General features: G+C 43.8%; 1 protein-coding gene across 3 annotated transcripts in view; it reads right to left on the bottom strand.

The window, feature by feature from the left end:
- Positions 1–4838: 4838 nt before the first annotated feature.
- ccar1 (cell division cycle and apoptosis regulator 1) overlaps positions 4839–23034 on the bottom strand; it is a 40175-nt gene continuing 21979 nt past the window's right edge. For all 3 annotated transcript variants that reach the window (XM_080740477.1, XM_080740479.1, XM_080740478.1), the window contains exons 17-26: positions 22599–22787; positions 21238–21429; positions 18963–19211; positions 18169–18301; positions 17701–17792; positions 16237–16386; positions 15525–15645; positions 13866–14042; positions 9018–9223; positions 4839–6060 (exon numbers count right to left, since the gene is read on the bottom strand). In XM_080740477.1, the coding sequence (XP_080596603.1) occupies positions 5974–6060; positions 9018–9223; positions 13866–14042; positions 15525–15645; positions 16237–16386; positions 17701–17792; positions 18169–18301; positions 18963–19211; positions 21238–21429; positions 22599–22787 (1596 nt within the window). In that variant the 3' untranslated portion in view covers positions 4839–5973. The remainder of the gene's footprint in view (positions 6061–9017; positions 9224–13865; positions 14043–15524; positions 15646–16236; positions 16387–17700; positions 17793–18168; positions 18302–18962; positions 19212–21237; positions 21430–22598; positions 22788–23034) is intronic.

The raw sequence follows: 23034 nt of genomic DNA, 5'->3' as shown, positions 1-23034 counted from the left end.
TTACAAGGTTACAGAGAAGTATGAAATGAACAAAGTACTGTTGTGTACAGCGAAAGGAACAAGGCAGAAAAGAATATGTATAGTGTCAAGAACAGTCAATGCTGCATAAGTGTCGCGTCATAACACAAATAGTATGTTTAGTATGTAGGAATATATCACTGATCATGCCAGGGTCTTCAGATCTGTCCTTATTTGATCAAGAGGCTGTGCAAAAACATATCGTCACTGTCTGGACAAAACCTCTTGACTCCATGTTTGAGGTTTTAGATCTTTTGGGATGAATCAGAGCTATTGAACACCCTTTACATCTGAGTGTTGGTTAAAATAATGAACCAATGGAAAGTAGTAAAAAGTGCTTGGGACAAAACCTCCTAACTCCACACTTTCTGCCAAACCAGCTAACTCCACCCGAGTGGCCCTCTCTTTTTTTCATAAATATGTGCTATTGAACACCCTTTACGTCTGTGTGCTGGTTGAAATAACATTGAACCAAAGAAGAGTAGTAAAAAGCCCTTAGTCAAAACCTCCTAACTCGCTTGATCTAATTTTCCCAAAAATGAACATTTTGGAGTTTAGGAGGTTTCGGCCCGACTGCAGAGATATCCAAACATAAACAGCTGGACAATTTGAAAGGACATTGAACAGAGTGTTGTACTGAGAGACGAGCCCAAAGGACAACTAATAGGAGACTGTAATTAATCTTAACCCATTTAGAACGGGTACACATTTTGTGTATCATTATTTTATGCTTTGACTATTGAAAAATAGCAGATATACAAGCTCACAGCGCGAGTGCCGCGCTGCGAGCTTGTAGATCTGCTATTTTTGAAAAATTGTGAAAATTAGAATTTTGACCCGATTCTATAAGTGTCTTTTGAATCCTTCTAAGGCTTTTTTGAAAAACCTATGTTTCTGTGTCAGCAATCTGGCCAGCCATCGTCAACGAAAAGGTCCTTTTCGCTTAAAGCTATACTGTGTAAGTTGCTCAACTAGTGGTCAGTAGCGTCCGCGTCTTTCGGCCGTTTTTCGCCGCAGACCGGGCCTCACACCCCCGCGTCACCCCTGCGTCTGCCTCCTAGTGATGTGTCGTTCATGAGTGATTCGTTCATAAGATTCAAATCATTAGCATGACTCGTGAACGATTCGTTCAAATCCCTGAAATGGGTCGTTCACACTTTCGTTCATACCCCCTCCCCTCCCCCTAATAGCCCAGGCGGGCAGACAGAACGCGACGGCGGGCTGTACTCGCGACGTAATAAAAACGCTCCCGCGATTGTGTTTTTCACGGTACGATCGCGTTATGAACGAATCATTTGAACGAATCTTTTGAACGGATCATTACCGTGAACGTGAACGAAATGATCCGTTCACTGAAATGAACGGGATTGCCCATCACTACTGCCTCCACCTCGCCGAGATCTATCTTTAGAGGGGTCCCTGGTTCATGTGCGTTCAGGCATTCCGGAGAAACGGAGTGTTTCACCCGAGTATAGATAGAGACACACTACAAATATGGCCGCCCTATTGTGATAGCTAGCGACCCCACTTCAAGATGCGCTGTGATTGGCCGGCAGTGTATAACCCTCGCTGTGATTGGCCGGTAGTGTATGATGACGTAATTTTTGCGCGAAAACCGGACCCCGGTCAGGATTATACAAAACATATAAAGAGAAGGCTTCAGAAGCTGAAAATAACGGAGTGGGTGTTCTAAAACTTTAGCGATTTAAGAGTTAAGACAATTTTAAGATTTGTTTTATAAAAAAAGTTACATGGTACAACTTTAAATGGAGCTCAGTTAGTCTATTCTTGAGAGACTACTATGTCAGTGGTTCTCAAACCTTTTCATGTGAAGGACCCCCAAAATGATATCAATTTGGCCACGGACCCCCATCTCAAAATATCTAGTTCCAGGGACCACCCAGAAGCAAAATTTGAGTTACAAACGTTCGCTTTGAAAATACATATATTCAAAGATTTGCACACATTTTCATGACATTTTTCAAAAATAGCAGATCTACAAGCTCGCAGCGCGGCACTCGGTGCCGCGCTGTGAGCTTGTATATCTGCTATTTTTCAATAGTTAAAGCATTCAATAATTGTAGGCCTAAATGGGTTAATGAAAGCCTCTGGGAGTGGAGAACAAAGATAATACAGGGCCAGCTGCAGTTGATTGAAAAATGGAGTCAGGAACATCCTTATCAAGTTATATTTGTGACTTACAAGGTCAAATGTGCTGTGGTATTTTTAGTGTTTCTGGTATAATTGCCGTCTACCGAGCAATCTTCGTTACTCTCACCTCATGGTCATGAAGTGTGGGTCATGACCGAAAGTGTAAGAAGGTTGCGGGTGCAAGCGGCCGAGATGGGTTTCCTCAGACGGGTGGCTGGTATCTCCCTTATAGAGATAGGGTGAGAAGTTCAGTCACCCGAGAGAGACTTGGAGTAGAACCGCTGCTCCTACACTTGGAAAGGAGTCAGCTTAGGTGGTTCGGGCATCTAGTACGGATGCCCCCCGAGCGCCTTCCTAGGAAGGTCCTCGATGCACGTCCCACTGGGAAGAGACCCCATGGCAGACCAAAGACCAGATGTAAGGATTATATCTCCAAACTGGCTTGGGAACGCCTCGGTATACTCCCTGAGGGAGTGGAGGAAGTTGCTCGGGATAAGGAAATCTGGAAGTCTCAGTTGGAACTGTTACCCCCGCGACCCGATGCCGGATAAGCGGTTGAAGATGGATGGATGGATGGATGGATGGTGATTTCGGATAAGCGGTTGAAGAAGGATGGATGGATGGATGGATGGATGGTACAATGGAGCTACAGTAATCATTGCTACAGTGTATGTTCAGTAACACGGTTCTCTCCAGTTCTTTAAAAAAATGAAAATAAAGTAATAGTTGGGGACACCAATCAAGTGTCCAATCTAATCAGGAGAACCTAATAGTGCTTTATTATTTTTTATCACATATTTTGTTTGCCAATTGTTTGTTTTTTGTTCACTTTCAATTTCACCTGTTTACCCCGTTTCCTGTATGCCCTCTCCCTCCTGATTGGATGAAATTAGTATCCTGGCCTGAACATGTATTTTCTGCTTACTACAGCGACGACAAGACCAGTTACTGAACACCAAGGACGTGCAGAGAATGTTAGAGAGGCAGGGGCTGACATTTCTAAAAGGGCCTTTTGCTATTGAAAATAGCAGACCTCCAAGCTCACAACGCGTCACGCTGCGACACGTTTTAAACTTGGAGGTCGGCTATTTTGGGTATATACCACTCTAAACATAATCAAGTGAATACTGGAGATGTGGTTTACGGCGTGTATTTCTACACAGAGAGGGCAATTCTTTCAACATAAGATGCTGCATTCAAGTTCAGGAGCGTTTGGACAAGGCAATTCTCTTGAATGCTGCCTTCAGGTATTATTCAGGTATGGCATATGGGATTTGCATTTCTTTCACCATAGTAAAAACTGCCTTCATGGTCTGGAGAGGACACTTTTTACAGACGGGTAAAAGGGCAGGGGCTCAAGCCCCCTTTGATGTCTATGTGTGCACGTGCCTGCTGAATACCTTGTAGCAGAAATCACTATTGCAACATTGACCATCATTTTAACACATATATTAACTGAATAAAAATTACTTACACCCCCTTTAACTTGTCAGGCTGGGAATACAGCATATTGTGGTAAGTCAACCTGTTACAATATCATGTTTTGTGATACATTGCGTAAGACTGCTGCCCCATGCTGGTAGAAATATGGTATTGTATAAAAGTGTCTTGATACTCCAGTTCAGACAAGGGGGAAGTGACATGATTTTGCCAAGGGGAATCTAGGGAGAACACTTAATCAAAGGCTGCACAAAAATGCCAAACCATCTTTGATTTACACAAGGAATGAAAAGGAGGGCCTGTAGTGTTAAAATGAACCACCTTTATTTTTTGCACAAGACACCCATAGAGTACACTGTCCATAGAAAAATAAAATTGGCTGCTTTGGAGCTGAATTTTAACCCAAAAGACACTTATAGAATCGGGTCAAAATTCTAATGTTCACGACTTTTCAAAAATAGCAGATCTACGAGCTCGCAGCGCGGCACTCGGTGCCGCGCTGTGAGCTTGTATATCTGCTATTTTTCAATAGTTAAAGCATAAAATAATGATACACAAAATGTGTACCCGTTCTAAATGGGTTAAGGTTTGGCTCTTTTCTGGAACAAACCCAAAACAACAGATGCTCAGAATTCTGACCTGGACTTGGAAAAGACAAAAAGAAAATCCTTCACCGTTACAGACATTCATTCTGCTTAGGGCTGGGATAGGGAGACCAGCATATAAATAGCCATACATTTGTATTTGTCTACAAGCTCACATCACATCGTTGTTAGCTTGTACATCGGCGATCTTTTGCCATTTGAGAAAAGGCCAAAATTATTTGAAAAAGGGCTTAAACTATTCAAACTACGATAGCTAGTCTTCATATCAAAATATTGATATATTTATATCCCCAGCCCGAATTCAGCTCATCTTTGGGTAACATGTTCCTTTGTCCACAAACAGAAGGTACATTCTGTTCTTCAGATAGAAAACACACATGACTGCGCAGCAACACTGGTTCTCAAACGTTTTCTTCATGTCAAGGACCAAACTAATAGGTATTTGACCCTAAGGGGTCCTCAGAGTTACTACAGGGGGTCCTCCAAATCGTTGTGTGATAGAAAGCTTTTTTTTTTGCCAGATTCTTAACCAGATTCTGACTGAGAACCTTAGCCAAAAATAGCAGATCTACAAGCTCACAACGCCTCGCAGCGCGAGGCGTTGTGAGCTTGTAGATCGGCTATTTTCGGCAAAGAGGTTTGGTGTAGAGGGGAGAAGTATTATTGACAGTTCAAGTGGTTAAATATCTGAAAACACAAACTGACATGAATCCAAAACACACTGATGATTGTGCTGTCAAACAATGAAACTATATGGAATCTATGACAAGGTTGTGGGGGTCCCTGCTTCATCTCTCTCTCAACTAAGGGGTCCTTGGCCTGAAAACGTTGAAGACCCCTGTGCTACAGTATCAACTGATTTTGCTGGGGGGCCCTCGGAAACACCCTGGAGGACCCCTAGGGGGTCCACAGAGAAGCAGTTGCTGTACAGTCATGGAGTGGCAGAGTGGTATACAGTCATGATTGAGCCAAGATATGAAGGTAGTTAAACTGTACGCTTACGATAACGTTACATATCTACCTTCATACTAGAGGTGCAAACGGTAAAGGTTCCACAAGATGTTGCAATTTTTTATCACAGGAAGAATCATGCATAGCCATGAGCTGTAGCAGAGAATGGAAGCCAGCGAAAATCAGCCAAAAACAGGAACTAGGAAATTAACGGTGTGTTTTTTATTGAACACAGCTGTCAGTTAAATTGAACGTGAAGCGCATGATTACAATGCGTGGAATCAGCTGTACCGGATCCCACACCACCCATAGTTGTCCAAAATTAGTTTTGATTTCTTTTAAATATACTTTTTGAATTCTCTTGCACATAAATAGCGTTATTATTGCTAGACAAAAAAGGAAAAAAATAAAATAAAGAGAACTCTCTGAGAAGTACAGTCTGCACACACATACTGGCATAAATCTAACATGATGTGGTTCTTTGATGGCAAAAGAAATGGCAGGGCAAAACAAAACGAGAGAAAGAAAAAGTATTCAACCAAAGTACTGAAAAAACGTGTGAAATGCTCAAAATGAGACACCGCCGCTGCTTCCACACGCGGTACATCTACGATGCTTATAAACAAACCTAGGCAAGGTCAAACAAACACATTCAAACTCATACTTGGTTAAGATCTATTATACATGTCCGCAACAACAGGTCCAAAAAAACAAAAAACTGAATCAAATTATACCCATTTAGTGCATATTTACAAGTTTTTTTCTTTTTCCCCTAAAGAAAAAGTCACAGATGGGACTCATCTACTCGTCATTCATTCGTCTCTGTGCCGTTGGTTTGAGAAGTCTGAGTCTGGTCCTCAGGTAGGCTTTCAGATGGAGTCTCTGGTTCCTGGTCCTAAAGGTGGGGGAGGAAAAGAAAACGATTGAATTTGAATGTAAAATAAAGATGACAAATGCAAACACATTTCGTTGACTAAAGCTATGATGAAAAACATTCGGTACGACCTTTTTTCCCTGACGAAAAACTAAATAATAACGTAATAAAAACTAAGCTATGATGACTAAAACTAAGACTAGATATATTGACAATTGCATCAATAAATAAAAACTAGACTAAAATGTTAGGGAGGGACTAGTGGAGAAGAGATGCAGTAGAACTAAAAGACAAGTCATTTAAAGGCCCAGTTCACCTCTGGGACAACCAGATTGAACACAAAAAAAATAACTCAGGATGGTGTTGATCGTGTCCCAAACAACAATAAAATAAGATGTGGTTGTCCCATAGGTGAACTGGGCCTTTAATGATTGGTTGGTATTGCGTAGTGAGTTTGCAGATCGGCTATTTCCAGCATGCAACCAAGTGTAAAATCAGTCACTACGACCCCATCCCGGCCTAAAATCAACTCAAGATGACCAAAATCGTATGATTTTTAGTCTACAAACTTTTCAGGTGGCTAAAATAAGACTAAAACAGGGTTCCCACTAGAGATGGACATCGGTATCGGCCGGTATCGAAAATCGGCCGGTATTATATAAAATCGGCCTCAATCGGTGACCGGCCGGTCCTAACGTAATTTCCGGTTTTCCGCCGATCAAAAATGACACGCATTCGCAGTACGCAACATGTGGCTCAACGCGCGCTGACCAAAACAAAGCAGCAGCGAAGCTAACGCTAACAGACTCATGAAGAAAACATGTCTCAGATTTGGACTTATTTCACTGTGTGCCAGGATGATCCAAAACTCGCTCTTTGCATTATTACCCGTTCGCTCAAATAAATAACTCCATCTCATTACAGTACATCTGAACAAAAGCAACGATGCGAGCTGAACGGGGCTATAGTGTTCCGTCTATCTCTCTCGCTCTCTCTCCCCGTCCCTCCCTCCCTCCACACACTCTGACTCTCACACCCACAACGGACAGCAGCTAGTGGTGGCTGGCTGCTTGAGTTTAGTCGAAAACAGCTGATCTACAAGGCATACAAACTCACATCCTGCTAAAGAATGGCCAGATTAATGCACACGCTTTATGTGCTGAAATCTATAGCAAAGGCTGCCGAAGAAGCGCTAAAAATGTCCGTGAAGCGTCTATTTTATTTTCCGTGCGAATCGTCTATTTTACGTGCTATCAACAGTGATTTTCCGATGTTTCCTCCCTGTTGGTAGCCAGCCACACATCCCAAATATTGCGCTACATAAATGCATGTAATCATGAGCAGCATGAGTGTCCACTGTAGCCTGCTTGTTTAGCGTCCTGTGCTAAGATAAACACATCTCCGAGTCTGATCACCCGACACCCAATGTTGCCAGGCTTTGTTTTTGAGAGAGAAACAAGCAACCAGGGGGGTTGCTTGTTGATACTAATGACAGTATAAAAACAGAAAGGATTGCCAAGCCAATTTCACCAGCATATTAATAACAATGATAATAATAATAGTTAAATAGCACCAGCTTTCATTTTTCAAGTACAAACATTGCACTAGATTCTTAAGTTAACTCAGTGCTGCTTAAAAAATTGTTGATTGTGACATTGAAAGTCAACTATTCCAGTGTTTAACTGGGGTACTACGAGTACCCCTGGTGATACCCAGAGGTACTGCATGGGATACTGAAGAAATTACATGGTAGAATACCAGCCAACTGAGATGTGTTTTTGAATTTTGTTAATCAGTTGATGATTGGTTGTTGATTACTAGTTATTGACATGAAAACTGACTGAATCTTATTGTCAGTGTTGAAAATAAATCTGCTCAGGATGCACTGTTTGAAACTCACTCCATTTCTTATTTGTGATGTTATATTGTTGAACAGGGGTGTTATGCATATAGCCTACCATAGTTGTGGTTTTAATTGCAGTTATATAAGCAAAATGTTGTCTGGGAAAGGGAGTACTTGGATAAAAAAATCATGGAAAGGGTACTCAAGCCAAAAAATATATGGTGTATTGTATAATTATTGTTCTTTCTTAGATAGAAAATCGGTATCGGAAAAATCGGTATCGGCAGATCAGAATTTAATAAAACCGGAAATCGGAATCGGCCAAGAATTTTGCAATCGGTCCATCTCTAGTTCCCACACATTTTTACCAATTCATTTCCAAAACTTTTCCAGAATATTTAACCCAATTTCCAGGACTATATAACAATAATTCAGCTCAATAACAGGTCGCTTAAGCTGGTTGCACACTGCTGCGTTTTTCGTTGCGAAATGCGTTTTTCAGGGCAAGGAGAGAGAGAGAGATAGAGAGAGCAAGGGACAGAGTGGTGCGCGAAACGGGCGGCAGTGTGCAAACGTGACTGACATAACGTGAGTTTGATTTTTTTATTTGCGTTCTCCGAAATTCACTCCGATATTCGGCCCGAAAAACGCAGCAGTGTGCAACGACCTTTACTCCTATGCGCAATGCCCAAAGACAGGTAGTTTATGGCAGTGGTTCTCAACCTCTTCAGGCCGTGACCCCCGAAATAATCATATTTTAACTGGGGACCCGGGCCGGCACCCTGACGAGCACCAAGAGTTGAGGAATTTTGTATAACACTGTTCTATTGTGAAAATAGCAGATCTACATGCTCACAACGCCTCGCAACGCGAGGCGTTGTGTGCATGTAGATCGGCTATTTTCACAATTTCTGCCTCTAATATTAGACAGTTTGGCCCATGTTTAATTTGTCATTTCAGAGGTATTAACAAAATCAATAACCAAAGACAATGCATAGTTATTTTTTCCAGGACCTTCCAGGACCCTTGATGAATTCCAGAACTTTTCCAGTACTGGATATTTTTTTGCTTTTTTTTTTTTTCAAAATATTTCCAGGAATTTCATGACTGTGTGAACCCTGGGTTTGTGCGTTACCTTCTTGAGGGCCTCCAGCAGGTCCTTGACGGTTCCACTGAGCGTCCCCACCGTCCTGCTCAGCTGCTGCTGGTAGGAGGTCTTCTGCTCCTCCGTGGTCGACAGGGCCTCCTCCGTCCGGCCCAGGTGGGTCTTCACCTCCACCAGCTCCTTGGACAGGGTCCTGTTGGCCTGCTCCAGCTGAGTCATCTGCCGGACGTCTTCGTCTTGGGAATAGAAAAAAACAAGAATTGACACAGTCAATATAAAATCTGGTGGATTGGTGTGGTGTAAAGCAGGGGCGATGAAGTTTCAATATTGAGCTGGGTGCTCGTTTTTGACCCCCCCCCCCCCCTGACTGAACTGGTTAATGCGTGGAGCTTCAGTTTACTTGGGTTAGGTTAGCCCCTGAATCGCTAGCCACTCCCGTAAAAAAAAAATATATATATATATCTACAGTATGTGCACACACGTGGTGCATGATCTGTGCATGGGCTTGCATTATTATTATTATTGTTATTATGGTTGAATTTGGCAGTTCAGCCAGAAAGCAGCCATTTTTAAAAAGCAACGAATGAGATAATAACCATTCATTCAACTGGATAATGCTATGGGCTAACTGGCGCGTAAACTAACTAGGCTTGTCACGATACTGGATTTCTAACTTCAATAGGATATTAAAAAGAAATGTTGATACTCGATACCATTTTCGATACCACGCAATCACAGCGATTTTAGTGAAAAATTGTTTATTTTTATTTAAAGAAAAATACAGAACTTCTTGAGGTAGATGGTAGCGCACTTTTTAAAGGCCAGCCTTTGATGTTTTCATATTGTAAGTAGAAACAAAGAAGTTAGCCCGCACTCACTTTAAAGTCGCTCCAAGCTTTTTAATGACAAACAGCAATAACTTATTGCTGTTTGTCATTAAAAAGCTTGGAGCGACTTTAAAGTGAGTGCGGGCTAACTTATTTGTTTCTAGTATTACTGCACTGTCAGTTATAGCTCGGCACCGAAGAACGGAAGAGTGCGTTATTTTTCCTTTGAAATTCATATTGTAAGTACAAATAGGCCTTTAAAATAACTAGGAATAAGCCAATAAGCCAGAGAGGTAAAAACTGAGTATCGATATTATCGATAGTATGGAAAAGTCATGCTGAAAATCGATACTATATTCAAAATCGATACTTTTCGATAAATCGATATTTTTGACAGTACCAAAACTAACGTTTAGTGACATCCCTTGTCAGGCATTTTCACACATTGCCAAACTTTGCCTCATTACATTTAGTAACATGACGAATAAATGATCCTAGTTGCTCATCTAGGTCCATCCCAGTGGAACATCCTTGGACACTGACATTAAACCCAATTCCCACCCTAAGCACTTTTAAAGATAGACTTAAAACATGGCTTCTTGAGATGGTAGCTGTGTGAGCATACAAGTTACGATAACGAGTGTGCTTTACTGATTTTCGTATCTGCTGTAAATTATGCTTCTGTGTCATTTATGTTGGTCAGTATCTGTCGATATGTGTAAAGGGACCACAGTGGAATTAAGTTGAGAGTCCACTGATCAGCAGCAGTTTATCATATGTACCAGTCCACTGATCAGCAGCAATCCCATAGCAGAGGAAAGGCCAAATGAAGTGGGTCTGGACTCCTTCTGTAGCAAAGCTCAAAATGAGTCAGATCACTGTCCTGGAGGACTACTGACACAGAGTGTAGCCTGCAGGTCATTCAGCACGAAGCTTATTTATGATCCACAAAGTACGCGTTGGTCTGAGAGGTGCATCCACACTGGACGAGACATTATTTGCTGGAGCAAAGCGATCAATGTAACAATAACGTAACCTGACGTCGAACAACATTGCGTTTCTTTGCCCTGAGTAGCGGAAATTACGCCGTCAAGCGACAGCTGATGCCGGACCCAGTTGGAGAAGTAGTTTGTAGAAGAACTGCGTTGTCTCCGTTTGTTGTACCGTGCTCAACACAACACACATTGCATATCGTTTCCGTCAGGTGGAAACCTCATATGTCCATAAAGGTGACTTTTCAGGATTCAATAAAGATAACCACGTTTCGAGCTTGTAGATCAGCTACCTTTGATACTTTCATGTGACGCTGTAGTATGATCAAGTATGGCGTTAATTATGGGGTTTTCTTTGTGCCATAATTAATTCGTATTCGTACTTTTCCTTTTTTTACTCGTAAACATTTTTACCCAAAAAAAAATACATGTAAACAAATTAATTTGAAAAATATATCCGTAAAAAAAAAAAGTACAAATGTTTTTTTGGAAGCTGCAGTGATTATTATGCCAAAACTAAAAAAACAAGCCAAAATACGAATATTTTCTTACTGTTTTACGAGTTGTTTTTTTGGTTACTTCATCACGAATGCTTTCATCATCTGCACGACTACGAATCTCAGTCAGCAGTTAGGAAACTGCCAAAAATCACATGATCGACAGAGAGCCAATGATGTGAGGCCTGTCCCACTAGCCAATCAAAAGGCTCCGGAGTTGGCATGGCAACCAGCTGTTGCCATGTCTTGTAAAAGTGAGTACTCTGGGCTTTCTTATCCATCATTTTAGCTAATTCCATCACCAGTCCCTATGGAAGTCTAAATGCTCAAAAAATAATACATAAATACTACAATGAAATGAAATAAAATTAATAACAAAATGATATAAATAAAAAATACATAGTTCTATAGATCTAGGGAGTCATCCATATGTTTTCAGATCTATATGCCCATCCCCATGTTCTATTAATAGATCTATGGAGTCATCATATTTTATATTGTACTTATTTTAAATAAAGGGGCCTCGGCATCGGCCGAGGGACCCCTCGGAGCTCCGGGGACCCCCGCGGACCCCCTGGCGCCGCCGCAAAGGGGCTCCGAAGGGGCCCAGAAATAGGAGCGGCACTTTCATGGGAAATTCGGGACTTTGACCGTGCGGACCCCCTCCATGGGTGACAGGACCGGGGCAAACGTGACAGCGCGGCCTGGTGGCGGCCCCCCGGTACTGCAGCGCACATAAAAACCCATAACTCGGGCTAGGAGTGACCGTTCGAGACGGGACCGGTACCCACACGTCCGGCTCGGGGCCCCGGAGCCGGCCGTGGCGGAGCACCACCTGGTGGCCGAACGCCGGTACTGCAGGCGGGTAAAAAAGGCCATAACTCTGCCCCCGAGCCACCGGGAGAGACGGGGCCGCCTGCAGGGAGGTCCCCGAGGGGTACCCAACCCCTGCGTTTCCCCGCGCCGCCCCAAAAAAATAGGCTGAAATACCCAAAAGTAGCCGATCTACGAGCTCCGGCTCCACTCCGCGGGCCCTGCCCGCATCTCGGGGGGGGGGGGGGGTCCGGGCGGCGCGGGGAAACGCAGGGGTTCCCCGGGGTCCCTGCAGCCGGCCCCGTCTCTCCCGGTGGCTCGGGGGCAGAGTTATGGCCTTTTTTACCCGCCTGCAGTACCGGCGTTCGGCCACCAGGTGGCGCTCCGCCACGGCCGGCTCCGGGGCCCCGAGCCGGACGTGTGGGTACCGGTCCCGTCTCGAACGGTCACTCCTAGCCCGAGTTATGGGTTTTTATGTGCGCTGCAGTACCGGGGGGCCGCCACCAGGCCGCGCTGTCACGTTTGCCCCGGTCCCGTCACCCATGGAGGGGGTCCGCACGGTCAAAGTCTCGAATTTCCCATGAAAGTGCCGCTCCTATTTTTGGGCCCCTCCGGAGCCCCTTTGCGGCGGCGCCAGGGGGTCCGCGGGGGTCCCCGGAGCTCCAGGGGGTCCCCGGGGGGTCCCTCGGCCGATGCCGAGGCCCCTTTATTTAAAATAAGTACAATAAAATATGATGACTCCATAGATCTATTAATAGAACATGGGGATGGGCATATAGATCTGAAAACATATGGATGACTCCCTAGATCTATAGAACTATGTATTTTTTATTTATATCATTTTGTTATTTATTTTATTTCATTTCATTGTAGTATTTATGTATTATTTTTTGAGCATTTAGACTTCCATAGGGACTGGTGATGGAATTAGCTAAAATGATGGATAAGAAAGCCCAGAGTACTCACTTTTACAAGACATGGCAACAGCTGGTTGCCATGCCAACTCCGGAGCCTTTTGATTGGCTAGTCCGACAGGCCTCACATCATTGGCTCTCTGTCGATCATGTGATTTTTGGCAGTTTCCTAACTGCTGACTGAGATTCGTAGTCGTGCAGATGATGAAAGCATTCGTGATGAAGTAACCAAAAAAACAACTCGTAAAACAGTAAGAAAATATTCGTATTTTGGCTTGTTTTTTTAGTTTTGGCATAATAATCACTGCAGCTTCCAAAAAAACATTCGTACTTTTTTTTTTTTACGGATATATTTTTCAAATGAATTTGTTTACGTGTAATTTTGTTGGTAAAAATGTTTACGAGTAAAAAAAAGGAAAAGTACGAATACGAATTAATTATGGCACAAAGATAACCCCATAGTTAATTTACGGAAAACACAAAAAAGTTAGAATATGGAGAAAGAGGTTTCTGGCTTTCTGCCCGACCACAGACATAGAAAGGTAGACGCCTCCTCCGGCTCTGGGGCGTTGGTAAAAGAGGACTGGCAAGCTTCCGGAATTCACAGAATGGGATGCTTGGTAGGCCAATCATATGCGGGACTCCCTCTTTCCCACTGCAGGGGGCAGAGTGCCTTCCACAGTTCCACAGTTCTGCACTTCCGCCAGTCCTGTTTTACCAGTCGCGCCAATGAACTGCAGCGGCGGATGAGGTATCTAGCTTTTTATATCCGTGTGCCCGTCAGCAACCGTCACCTGCCAGCGTGAACGCACCTTAAATGACAACGAGGTCGTACCTATTTTGGCATCCTGGACGATGAGCTTCTGTTCAATCTCCTCTCGTGCTTTCTCGCTCTTGTCCAGCTTCTGCATCATGCTGCCGATGTCCACCATGGCACCGTTGTACACGATCAGGCTGCCGGACTCGCTGGCCTCCGACGTCGTCTTCGAAGACGAGAGCAGCGCTCGGTTACCTGGGAGACACAGGAAGCAAGGATTAAAGCTAAATGAAAGCTCATCTCGTGACGGGAGCAAAAATCGGATCGCCGATCCGCGAAGCCTAAGTGCCCCAAAGATGGTGCTTCCGGTTACTTGTTAACTCATTTAATGCCACCCTTTCACCACTAGAGGGGGCCAAGTGTGCCACAGACAATCCCATAGAGATATGCTGGTATATGCAGAAGCCCTGCAGCCATGACTTGCCTAAACACTTTCCTTTGTGCATGTACAGGAAGAGGATGAAGTTAGCTTGAAGTTAGCTATTGGCTACCAAGCATTTTAAAAGCCTTATTTTCGTCAACTTAGCCATGATTAAACCTTGCACACCTCATGCATGGGAAAAAAACAGAGAAGAATGAGCTCTAAAAAATCCAATGCAATCCTGGATTGCATTGTTGTGGGTTTGTGCAGTTTGTTCACAGCTTTCAAACAAAAAAATCCGATTGGAAATCCGTTCAGGCATTCTTGAGATAATAGCCATTATGTTTTACACTGTTGTGAGCTTGGAGGTCTGCTACCTGAGTTGTATGGGGGTTGTATGGGGGTTAAACATGCAAAATCGCGATTGAAATCATGTTCACTAGTTTTGATGGGGTCCAAAAAAAAAAATTCAAAAAAAAATTTTCAAAATTTTTTTTTTTTTTTGAATCACGTGTATACACGTGATTGGCACTGTGGGATGCGCTAATATATCACGTGTATACACGTGATTGGCACAGAATGAGTTAATACATCAGTAAGACTCCCTAATCGGGAGGTAAGCAACCGTCAGGTCGCATACACAAACTTTAGAAGGCAGGCGTAGCCAATCGGGAGGGAATATGGGAAATGGGACAGATCCATGTTGATGACATGACTTTAGAGATACTGTGTACCACTTTGCGTGAAAGATAAGAGTAGGGGCAAAAGTGTGATGTGACGTGACGGACAGACTGACTGACAGACACACAGCTGGTGGAGCTTTTCATAGTGACTTGCAACCTAACGGTCGCAATCAACCAATTGGGTAATTTTGGATTCCCAGGCAGTTTAATAAGAACCAATGCAGTTTATCATATGTACCAGTCCACTGATCAGCAGCTATCCCATAGCAGAGGAAAGGCCAAATGAAGTGGGTCTGGACTCCTTCTGTAGCAAAGCTCAAAATGAGTCAGATCACTGTCCTGGAGGACTACTGACACAGAGTGTAGCCTGCAGGTCATTCAGCCTCAAGCCTCATTTAAGCAAAGTATGCATTGGGCTGAGAGGTGCATTCATACTGAAAGAGATGTTATTTGTTGGAGCAAAGCGATTCATTGTTAAGTCAATGTAACAACGTGACGTTGGGGGGTCCCTGCTTCATCTCTCTCAACTAAGGGGTCCTTGGCCTGAAAACGTTGAAGACCCCTGGTCTATGCGGTTTAGTTTGCCAACAACATACAAAGACAACAATGAAGTGAAGAGGCATGTTGGCTCACCGAGCAGGCTGTCTATGTGGGCCTCCACGAGGGAAGGAACCGCCTCGTCTTTCCCCCGGTCGGTCAGTTTACGGTAGTAACAAGACTCTCTGATCACAGGCTTGTTCAACAGCTTCTTCACCTGGAGACAAAAGAGCAGGAGATGAACAACGTCTCACGGGACTTCCACTGAGAACAAGGACTTGTCTAGAGAAGTGCTTCCAAAACCTTTTAGCTTGTGACCCAAAGTAGAAATTAGACTTTTGCCCGGGACCCAAACTAGTGAAAACAGCAGATCTACGAGCTCACAATGCGTCGCTTCGTGCTGCGTTGTGAGCTTGTAGATCGGCTTTTTTCACTACTTCTTCAACATTTTTTTTTGTCATTTCTTAAGATTTTTCTTGGATTTCTGAAAAAAATTGAGAAAAAAAAGAAAAGAAAATCTTTGGGAATGTTTTTTTTTAAAAATCCAGTTATTATTTATAGTCACAAGCTCGTGTTAATACTTTTTCACTGGTTAAATATTTATAAAACTCACACACACACACGAAACCACTTTGAAATCGACAAACTCACACGTTGTGAGCTTGTGGATCGGTTACATTTGTGTGACACTGCATTATGGCAAAGTAAGGCATTATAGAAAAGAATAAAAAACAGCAACTAAAGGAAGAATAAAAAACAGCAACTAAAGGTTAACATATGGAGGTGGTTCTGTAGTACATGTGTGTACCTGAGCGCGAGACAGGTGCAGTCCCAGGGTGTACATGATCTCCTCCAGGTCTCTCTCCATCAGATAGCCACAGTGGCTCTGGTCAAAGTAGACGAACGCCATGAGCAGCTCCTTGTTGTAGGTCACCATCTGCTTCTTCACCTCCTTCTCCTGGACACAGACACAGTCACACACACAGGTTCACAAGTCAGTCTGACCACCATAATCGGTGTGATGGCCTAGGGGCCTTTCTGTATAAGTATTAGGCTATTCAATATTATGTATTACTACTGTTTATTATTATTATCCGTGCCATTTGTATTTCCCTGATGCATCAATGGAGCAGGGAACCATTCGATCCACTAATAGACAGTATACGCGGGGAACGTGCAGTTTGGTTGGCTGGAGGGCTATGACGAGCAGTGACGGCAGACGGACGCTCCCCGCCCACCGCCTATAAAACGCAGACTTTGACAGTTGCAGGTTGAGCTAGCAGTCCCCCTGCTATATCCCCATTGATCCGACGTTTCTTTCTTTTGCTGTTACTATATGATTTGAGCTTATGGGGACGGCTGCCTTCTGGTTAAGTTGACTTTGTTGCTTTCTGATTTATATAGCCTATTTTCTTTTTGTTTGTATGTTTTGTATTTAGACTTGTATTATTTTGTTATGTAGTTGCTGTGTGGAGAGCTCTGAGCAGGCCTAGCCTGCAGCCTTTTGGCCGTCTTTACGACTTAACTCTAATATTCAGTCTGCTTTATTGTCGCCTGAAGCCTATAGTATTGAGAAAGTATTTATATCTATTTTTCTACTATTTGCCTATGGTTAACGAAAAACGGACCGCTGTAAACTTCGCTATCTGCCTTTATTGTAATAAAACCATCTATTTTTGCAAACCGGCCTGGTAGGGAATATGTTATCCCTAGACTATTTTTGCGGGTCATTACACGTCAACACGTGTCACATACCGCCTAGACTGAAATGGTCAGTGCCGAGACTAAGGTATCAAACTGGGGGTCCATGAAATTAAAAAGGTTAAGAACAAATGCAGTTTATCATATGTACCAGTCCACTGATCAGCAGCTCTCCCATAGCAGAGGAAAGGCCAAATGAAGTGGGTCTGGACTCCTTCTGTAGCAAAGCTCAAAATGAGTCAGATCACTGTCCTGGAGGACTACTGACACAGAGTGTAGCCTGCAGGGACATTCACACCTACACAGCGTGACCTTGTAGCTCATTTGTGAACGAGATGCTCGTGGAGGCGCGACTCCATCAGAATAGGCTCGCACAATGGTATAATGTAGTTGCGTTTGACAGGGCCCTAATTCTCTACAAGCCTGTTAACGAGAACAGACAAGTAGACTTTGCTCAATGCAACAACAAAACAATGCCCACGCAGTACATAATGTGCTATACCATAGTCATATTTCGGTTCATAATTGACGACAACTTGGTGAACTACGGTTTTGGAGGACTTAAACCAACCTTGTCTTTGGAGGATCTCTCTTTGGAGGACTTGCGGTCATCTTTGCGTTCGTCTTTCCTGTCCCGGTCGTTGGAATCGTCGTCATCTTTATCTGAGGGATAAAGGGATTTCTCTGATCACGTTGTAGCAAAGAAACAGCCCACATATCATCTAGAAATAATTCTGAACTCATTACATCCGTTGCTGTATTCGTCAGCATAATCTTCGTTTAACCCATTTAGACCTTGGATTTTAACAACTTTAGCACCGAGTGCTGCGCTTGTAGATCTGCTCTTGAAAACAAATCTTTGAATGTATATATTTTTTAAAGCAGACATTTGTAACGCCAATACATATAATTCTAGGCGGTCTTTGACATGAAAACGTTTGAGAACCACTGGAAGGGAAATATAGGTTTTTCAGAAAACTGTTAGGATCTAGAAGACTTTTTTTTTCAGGTCTTAAGGGGTTTAAAAGGAGAGTGGTACCGTCGTCGTCATCATCCTCTGCGTCCTCGGCCTCCATGGGGTCATACTCCTCTGCGTTGGCCGTGCTTCCTCCCTCCTCCTCGTTCTCCTCCTCTTCCCGAGACTCCTCCTTCTTCAGGACCTTCTCGTCATCCTGGAAGAGAGAACACGATGAGGGCGACACCTAGGCCTGTCATAATTATGACATGGTCGTCTAACCGCAATTATGTTGAAAAATAGCAGATATAGCAGATCTACAAGCTTACAGTGCATCACTTTCGTGACGTGTTTGTCTTCGTGTAAGCTTTGTTATAAGCTTGTAGATCAGCCATTTCCGCTATTTTCAAAAAAAGATTTTAAGCATAAAATTCATTGATCAGTTATCTGTCCTGTGCAGTTTGTGATTATGAAGCCTAAATGGCAAACAGAAATTAAGTACGTATTCATTTGTTCCAGTCGTCAATGCCAAAAACACAATTAAATCGCTAATCGTAATTATTTGTGTGAATTAATCTTCAATTTAAATGTGTAATCGTGACAGCTCTTGCGACAACATGGCGAAGGTTCTCCAACGTTCACGCTCACAACGTGTCGCGATGCGACGCGTTGTGATCTCGTAGATTGGCTATATCAATGTTCTTTTTGATATTCTTATGTGTCATATCTGCCATGTGCAACTTCAAAGCCTACAAGCCAAACAGAAATGTAATTGTCAACGACCAAAACACAATTAAATCTTTAATCGCAATTATTTGAGTGACAATTAATCGCCATGTAAAATGTCATAACCGTGACAGCCCTAACTGCCGCGTTACCTTCTTCTTGTCGTCGTCGTCCTTGGACTTCTTGGCGGGCGGGTCATCTCCGTCCTCGTCCTTCTCCTTCTTCACCTCGCGCTGCTTCTCCGCCGTGGCCTCCTTCTTCTCCACCACCGCCTCCTTCTTGGTCTTCTTCTCCTTCTCTTTCTTCTCCTCCTTGGCGGGGATGGAGGCCAGAGCTCTGTAGATGCGGAACCCAAAGTCCCTCTGCAGCATCTCGTTGAACAGCTCCGCAAACAGGGACACCTGGACGGACAAGACGGACGGACGGACGGACGGACGGACGGAGAAAGAGACAAAGAGCAACAGGAAGATAGAGAAAGATCAAACAGGGGAAAAAAACGAAAGAATGAATTACTAAAATGTACGCAAGGGCACAAAAAACTAACTCATTGAGTGCCTATCCCGAACTAGTTCGGCTTTATTATCGCATCCCAGAGTGCCAATCCCGAACTAGTTCGGCTTTTTAATAATAAAAAAAAAATTAAAAAAAAAAATAGAAAAAAAAAATACTTTTTTTTTCTAAATTTTTTTTTTGTCCTCTGTTTACAGAGGACGATATTTGCCGATATTTGCTGATATTAGTTCGGCTTTATTATCGCATCCCAGAGTGCCAATCCCGAACTAGTTCGGCTTTTTAATAATAAAAAAAATAAATAAAAAAAATTGAAAAAAAAAATACTTTTTTTTTCTAAATTTTTTTTTTGTCCTCTGTTTACAGAGGACGATATTTGCCGATATTTGCTGATATTTACCATCCACTCCAATGCAATCCAGGATCTTTAGAGCTCATTTTCTCTGTTTCTTCTCCCATGCATGAGGTGTGCAAGGTTTAATCATGGCTAAGTTGACGAAAATCTAAATCTAAAATGCTTGGTAGCCAATAGCTAACTTCAAGCTAACTTCATCCTCTTCCTGTACATGCACAAAGGAAAGTGTTCTGGCAAGTCATGGCTCCAGGGCTTGGGCATGCATTACCAGCATATCTCTATTATTCTCTGGTCACTGGGCGCCCTCTAGTGGTGATAGGCTGGCATTAAATGAGTTAAGGTACCCATAAAATGTGTCCACGACCCTCAAATGGGTCCCGACCCTAGCCTGATTTCAGACTCAGCTCACGCTTTAGTCTGAAGCTGTGCCCTATTCTAAATGATTTACGGGGGAAGGACTTTGCGAGCGTGCACGTGCGTGACCGTGCGCGAGTGATCGCGATGCATCGTGCTCGCAACACACGGTGATCGCGACGCACGGCCGCGGTGTATGTGTTTGTGTGTCTCTGTCTGTGCCAGTGACTGCTTCCACACAGAACTGCGACCAGAAACATGTAATCAACATTAACAGCTTGTGAACTCAGCGTGTGCGTGTGTTTGTGTGTATGTGTGCGTGTGCCTGTCGTGTGTGAACTTCGTTTGAAATCGTTTCAACTGCTGCGCTGATTGGATATTCGTTAGACCCACCCCCCACCCCCCGCGCTCATTGGAGCAGCCGAATTTTTGGGTTGCTAAAGCCGATTCCTCTACTCAGCTCCAGACCAGAGAAAGAGTCCACTCTGAGAGTGGGCGGGGTCTATGGTCTGGAACCAGGCAATCCCGACCCTAGGCCAGTCACAATTATTACATAATCGTCTAATCACAATTATTTGACAGAATCGCTTTGATAATTATTTTGTCTTAATCGTCATAATCATTTCCATGTTGAAAAATATGAATATATTGAAAAAATAGTGGAAATGTTCATAAGGTTGTCAAATATGTCAGTAATTCCTTTCTATATTTAGGTTATGTGTCATATCTGCCATGTGCAACTTCAAAGCCTACAAGCCAAACAGAAATGCAATTGAATCTTTAATCACAATTATTTGAGTGACTATTAGGTGCCCTCCAGACTAGGCGCGGTCACCGCCTCCTAGCAATTCATTTTCAAAGAGAGGCGGGCGGCTTTTTCGGACGCGCAGCGAAGTTTTGGGGCAGCGAGGCGAGCGGGTGCGGTCCCGCGAAATCCACCGCGAGCGTGCTCGTTTGTGCATGCGTACGCAGGCGGTGAGAGATGGATTGTGTTCATCTTTGTGAAATACCGCCCAGCGTTTACTCACTGAGCGAGTGTGTTTGTGTCTCACCGCGGTGCGGCCACCGCTGATCCTAGCGGCAGCCCGGACGGCAACCGCGCCTAGTGTGGATGGCACCTAAATCGTCATGTAAAAATGGCATAATAGTGACAGCCCTACGGCTGACGCAGTGTTTGGGAAGCGGTGGCACACTGGGTTGTGTCTCACCTCAAAGGAGTGCTCCTTGTTGTCCTCCAGCCGGTAGTCCAGCAGCACGCTCAGGGACATGACGCTGCAGTCGAACTTGCCGTTCTTGGCGGCCCAGTTGGGGTGCACGATGATGGTGGGCTCGTCGGGGAGGACGTAGCGCCGCTCCCGCCGCTGGCGCTCCTGCTCCTCCAGCCTCTTACGGTCCTCCTCCTAGAAGCAGAGACACACACAGCCTCTGAGTGTGATGCTTAAAGTAGGACTGTCATCTAAAGGGGTACGGTCACTTTAAAAAGTAATCTTAAAATGTTAGTTAATATGTTTATGATGTCATTGTGAGAACGCGCAATTATAAGCCAATCAAATTAATTGACTGTACTTAGACTACTTACTGTACTGGTCAACTGTTGTTGTTGGGGGGCGAGGGGCAGATTACACTGCGACATGAGTTTCATAGAGTCTCAGACCTTTTTCAGAGAGACCACGTGACCTACTGTATCATACTATTATAATTACGGGGCGCGTCAGAGGGCCTTTAACTAATTTACTGCCACAACCCGAGATTCCCAGGATATTCCAATTGTTCCAGGCCGCCATGCCCGAGATTCCTAAGATTTATTTTATTTAATTTAATTAAAAACAATCCAAAATCGGATCGCCGACCCAAAGTTCCCAAATAGTAGTGCTTCTGGTCTGGACAGAAAACAGGAACCGAGTCTCCATTATTTTGGAGGAACAGCCCATTTCTCTGTTACCTTTTCCTGCCTGCATTTCCTTCCATTGTAAACACTGCTGCTAGCTCTGGAACGGTACGATGGATAACTCAACCTCAGGTCTTAATGGGCTAATATTATTTTAGCGGCTTGGATTCCAGGGACCAGGGTTTTACCCAAGAGGGCGGAACAGACCTGTACTTCCCGTTTCTGTAGGTGGATACCTTTTTAGGAGGCGGAAGCATGTTTGGAGTCTATTCATTTACAATGAGAGAGCTGACGTGAACAAAGCTTCTGAACTGTTATTTTTCTCCATGGTCATTGAACCAAATATTGGACCCGATCATCAAAAGCCACATAATATTAACACAATTATCATACTAAAGTGGCTTTTTTCAGCGACACAACAAAGGAGAAAATCTACTTTATTATTGCTCTTTATCCGTCTCAGCAACACACTCTCGCGGGATCTATAGCACCAGTAAACAGGACGTGTGCGAGATTTGCCGTCAGAGCCGGCTATTTGTAGGATTTGTGTACCATGTCGCACTCTTCCAAATCCAAAGAGGATGAGCCATCTTCATGAATTAAATATCTTTGGTTTTACCAACCGCTCCCGTATCTTCCCAAATCATGCGTCCCAACATAAGAGGTTAGTGAAGCACTGACCTCTCGGTCCTCCTCGGCGGTCCGCGGCTCCTCCTCCTCGGCCACCTTGCTCTCCGGTTTCTCAGGCTCCCGGGCCTCCTCCACCTGCTCCTCCACCTTCAGCTGCTTGGTGAGGCGGGCGATCAGCTGGGACTTCAGGCCCTTGGAGCTCAGAGAGCGACAGTCCAGCTCCTTGCGGAGGTCGTTCACCTTGGGAGCGGTCAGAGCACCGGCGGTCATTTCGACAGCATGTTTTTATTTAGTTTTAATGAATATTTTAGTCATCTGAAATGTTTTTCTTTTTTTTTTTTTTGGTCAACTACGTAAACTCATACAGTGCCAGGCGACTTTTAGAGCAACTTTCTCACTATGGGCTTCCCTGCCAAGCGACTTTGGGCGACTTTTACTTAGAAAAAAAAAAAAAAAAAAAAAAAAAAATTTCAAAAAATTTTTTTTT

Source organism: Nannobrachium achirus (genome assembly GCF_963921795.1).
Source record: "Nannobrachium achirus genome assembly, chromosome: 13".
In the NCBI taxonomy this organism is placed as follows: domain Eukaryota; kingdom Metazoa; phylum Chordata; class Actinopteri; order Myctophiformes; family Myctophidae; genus Nannobrachium; species Nannobrachium achirus.
Note: the sequence above shows the minus strand (reverse complement) of the source record. Positions and strands in the feature narration are given on the sequence as shown.